This window comes from Populus nigra, chromosome 14 (assembly GCF_951802175.1).
Source record: "Populus nigra chromosome 14, ddPopNigr1.1, whole genome shotgun sequence".
Classification (NCBI taxonomy): Eukaryota; Viridiplantae; Streptophyta; class Magnoliopsida; order Malpighiales; family Salicaceae; genus Populus; species Populus nigra.
In genome coordinates this window covers 219,726-224,656 of record NC_084865.1, presented here as the reverse complement: position 1 = coordinate 224,656, position 4,931 = coordinate 219,726, and the positions used below count along the sequence as shown (strand labels likewise).

General features: G+C 36.1%; 1 protein-coding gene across 1 annotated transcript; it reads right to left on the bottom strand.

The window, feature by feature from the left end:
* Window positions 1-2,057: 2,057 nt before the first annotated feature.
* Window positions 2,058-3,905, bottom strand: LOC133672358 (polygalacturonase-like). Its single transcript, XM_062092748.1, has 4 exons — window positions 3,381-3,905; window positions 2,975-3,264; window positions 2,614-2,842; window positions 2,058-2,510 (listed from the first exon to the last, which is right to left on the bottom strand). Exons 1-4 carry the CDS (start codon window positions 3,816-3,818, stop codon window positions 2,292-2,294), a joined length of 1,176 nt encoding a protein of 391 aa, XP_061948732.1. The 5' UTR covers window positions 3,819-3,905; the 3' UTR covers window positions 2,058-2,291.
* Between the last annotated feature and the right edge of the window lie 1,026 nt (window positions 3,906-4,931).

The following is a 4,931-nucleotide window of genomic DNA, read 5'->3' as shown; positions in this document are numbered from 1 at the left end:
TCCCGAGTCTGAAGACTCATCAGAGGACGAGCTATAGCTCCTATGACTTTCCCTCTTCTCCTGCTTCCTCTTCTTCCTTCTAAGAGATGAGCTGTATCCCGAACTACTAACACACAACGACCTATGCTTTCTCTTATTCTAGTTCTCCCTCTTTCGCTCCTCCGCATGCTCCTTAGAAAACCAAGGCATGATAGATTTTGCAGAAGATCTTTCTCTTGGATTTCTTTTCAACTATGCTTATCTAAGAGCGGCGCTAGCTAGCTACGAACTCTCCAAGAATGGACTTTTAACGTAGGAGTTCATACTGTTGAAATTAATTTTGAAGTTTTCATTCAAAATATTTTTTGGAATTCTTCTATGTGTCTCCTAGATATATTCATATAACTATTAAAAATATATTTATCTTTTAATTCTCTTGAATTAACCTATTAAAAAAATAATATATCTTCACCGTGCTTCCATTTTTACTTTTCTCTGTTTCAAATATTTCTAACACCTACAGTGCTGGCTCTCTTGCTGTGTATATTTAGTGCAAGTATAGTTCGACTGAGAGTGATATTTATTGCTTAAATCTTGATTAAAAAACTCTCCAAGGATTAGTCATTTTCTGAGTAGATATAATTTTTAAGACGCCATCGACAAATCTTGATTGGGCAAGGATTTAATGCTGACATATCTTAGTTGCTAAAAGTTGCAAGCAACTGTGATGATACCATTCCAGATCGAAGACCAACAATACTTCAAGGGTACAAAAACACAAAAAGCAATAAGGGAGAGATGTGGCTAGATTAATGATTTAGAGATGCAGCATGAAGTTTCCCCAGCTAGTTCAAAAGGCAAATCTGTTGAGATTGAATAGCAGAGACCCAATGAAAACAGGACAAACATTAACAAGTCTTCATGATACATTAACAAATCTCAGTACGTGGTTACAATAGCTGTGTTTGGTGTTTGTTACTCTCTGACTAAATTTAAAGAGGTTCAATCCTTTGTCTTTCCATGTTCATCTTGTTTCAGATATCGCATTTTGTATTTAAAATGATTTCTGCCACATGCCACTGTTAGCACTGGTGTGTTACTCTACTATTATAACAGATAGTGACAGAAATTGCTTAGTTTTTAATTTCATTTGAAGGTAGTTCCCTCTGCAATATGGAATTTCATACTTAAATTGAAGGGCAGCATGATAAAATATTATTCTTTCTCCGGACTCCATCTGGGATTTCAGCAACAAAATTGATGGTTTCATCTTTGAATATATTGGAGTTGAATGTTGAAATTCTAATGATAATAGACTCACAGATTGCATTTGGTTACAGAAGAGACAAATATAGAAATGACATAAATATATTTAGTTGGAAGGTCAAAAATAAAAATATAAAATAAATTTATCTCTAAGATAATTTTGGAATGAATTTCAAGGATATCTCTCTTTTGTCTAGAAACAGATGTGGGGCTCAAGGACCACTTCCATGCATGGGTAAGGTTTTTTGCATTGCAAAACAATCTATTATCAGGGCAACTTCATTGGACCTTGTCTTTCGAATCAGTCTTTTTTAAATGATAGGCTAACTTCTTGCAGTGGATAGGGTGGGTTCTCTGTTTTTATTGAAAAAATAGCTACCCCTTTCAAGAAGTCTCCAACCATCTTTTACTTCAATTTTTTCAACAATTTTGAATGTGAGATGAAGTGTGCCATTGTTACTGCAGAAGTACAAGTGTTTCATAACATTTAGCTTGAGATGATGGTCGATCACTTCCTGTCAATATGGAAGGAAGTTTTCTGCTTAAATTGTAACGAGAACGAGGCAACCCTTGTCTCTAGCAGAAAAACTTATTATAGCTATAGACGTAGATGCTAGTGCAGAAGAGACTTGCCTTGTTCACTTAAATTAAGAATTAATCGTCGTCAGAAAGTTCGAAACAGTGAATGATAGAAAGTAAATAAATATTTGTATATTTTATGATAATTTATTTAGGGAATTAAGCTATGGTTTAGCAACAAACACAGCACCACTATCATACTTCTCAACCAACAGCATAATTCTGAGTCAAGCTTTAAAAAAGAAATCGAAGTTTATTAAGTAGAGAATATAATTCTTACATCAACTATAACTATAATTGCAAAGGTCGGGCAGAAATGTGCCTCGGGCTCAAGCAATGAACTTTGACTCAATGAGCTATAATTCGCTCATGACAATTTTTTTTTTTTTCTCTTATATATGTGTGTATGGTAGTACGTACTATTTCTTCTTCATTGCATGCTTAGTAAACTAGCCATCTTCAGGCTCTTATAAACAGCTAGTAGGCTGAACCACGCCTGAAGCAACTCCCCCAGCATTGCTACATGACGCTTCTGCTGGTTGATTGTTGTAAGTGAGTTTTACATCTTCTAATTTGATCCCCGAGCATGGATTTGTTTTGCTACAATCAAATTTCACCGCAAGTTCTGTTGCTGATGATCCATGGATATCTTGGTAGGTCACATCACTAATTTTCACACCGGAAACCTGTTTAATGTACAAGAAAATGGAGAAAGATTTTAGTGTATTTTATGTGTTACCATTGATCAGAATCTAATAAAAAATAGTATAGACGGTAAATTTAACGTACCTGGCCTGGGCAGCCCTTCTCGCCGGGGCAATAGTTCTGGTCGATTACTATGGGATTTTGGACATTAGTCATGACTGCATGTTGGAAAAGAATATTTCTGGCGAAACCACTGCTAGGCCTTCCCCATGTCTTAATTCTCACTCCATTTTCTGTGCCTGTGAATGTAGTGGTCTTCACTGTTACGTTTTGCACACCAGCCTCTTGAGAATCCTTGCCCAAACTTCCAATGCTACATCAGTCATGTACACATTATTATCTTTCAGTTCCCATAATTAGCAACGTATTAAATATAATTAGGTGCACATGATAATTGATATTATTGTGTAGTTGATTATCATTTCACTATTATTTTCTTCATTACCTGATTCCATGGCCAGGTCCACATGCCACATTTTCAATCCAAAGATTAGAGGTACCAGGGCCAATTGATACACAATCGTCACCAGTTCCAATCCTAGAATTCAAGATGGTGACTCCGGTCGATGATTGCACGTGAATTCCATCGGTGTTAGGGCTATCTCCGGCAGCAGAGACTCTCACTCCTTGCACTTTGACGTCTTGGCAGGCATTGATGACAATGTGGAACATTTGGCTATTCAATGATGCCAATCCGGTAATTGCGATGTTGTTTGAATTGGAGAATTCAAGTGACTGCACCATAAATAGATTAACAAGAAAATTAAGAAATTGAAAATAGATGGCGTGATTTTCGTCTACAGGCCAAAACTGTAAGATATTTCATTATGTCATGCATATGACTAGCATACCGTGGCGCCGCTGGGGCAATCCTTGCCGGAATTCTTGCATGACCACAGTCCTGCTCCTTGTCCATCAAGAGTCCCTCCGGATATAGTAACCCCATTAACATGCTCAAAGATTAGCCAATTTTGAGCCCTACCAAGGACCCCATAGTCTGATGGAGCGACTAGGGTACCATCTATACGTACCAAGATAGCATTATTCTTGCAAGGACCCTGAAACCTCACTTGACCTAAAGCGAAACTCCCTTTAGGAACAGAGATAGTGGCTGGCTGTGTGGAGGCGCATGCTTGTGACCAAGCAGCCGCAAAGGCCTTGGTTGAGTCAGTTTTTCCGTCAGGCATGGCTCCGTAACTTAGCACACTGTATTGTGCTGCTTTGGCTATAGGTGAGGCGGCAAAGAAAATGATGGAGAGAAGAGCAATAAGAAGTGGAAGGACTGCCATACTTTTCTTTTTTTCTTTTTTGACTGATAACAATTAATGCAAGTGATCAGTAGTGGAAGGAAAGGGAGTTAATTTTGCTTGGAGAGTGATGGGACATTGAAGCAGGTGGAGGTGGTATTTATAGGAAGAATTTGGAGATTGAATATTCATAGATTACAAACAATCAACGCCGTATTTTTAGAAGAATTCCGGCCTCCATACTTGTGTGTTTCTTCACCAAATTACCCTTTATCGCCGCTTTGTGTGTGTGTATATATATATATATATATATATATATATATATATATATATATATATATATACAGTTAAAGGATATGTCTCTTTGCTTCAACGTCCACAAACTCCAAGTCTCTTCACACTTTAATCCTATAGCTAGCTAGCTAGCTACGTACCCTTTTAATATTTCCATAATATATGCTTTAATTATATATTTTCCCAAACCAATTATAAATGGAATTAAAGGTATAGCCTCGATATTGCGAGTTATTAAACCAGTAAGTACCCTTGTGTACGTATGGGTAAATGGTTTATATATTTCAAATTAAATTAGCATCAGCAATTAGTGGTCTCAATTATGTAATTAATTACCACTAATATAATCACACAGATACGTTATATATTATATGTATTGAAGGCAGAGTTGAACGTGACAAGTGGAGCAAAGATCACGGAGATAAAATCGGCTGCCTTCCTTTAAGTTCTTACTGCCTTAAATCATGGTGTCTTCCTTCAATTTGCGTATTTTATTTTATTTTATTGACTATTTGGCCATAAATAATGTTGTCGCACGTAATTCTTGTTTTCTTGTCACTTCACCTGTTTTTTATTGGACTTTCTTCTGAAAACTGCCCGCCCATACAATTCAACTCTACAATTTTTATTTCCAACATTAATCACGCCAAGTTTTTGACTAATTTATCTACTTGTATGAGAGCCTATAAATTAATATCTTACCTTTTAGTTAGCATTTGATTACTATTCTCTATAATAGGGAGGGAAAAAACAAGACATTAAGAATAAAAATGTATTTAGTTAGAAAAATAAAAATATAAAAATAAATTTATGGTAAGCCTATATATATTGTTTGGAAGTTGGAAGGAATTAAAAATAAAA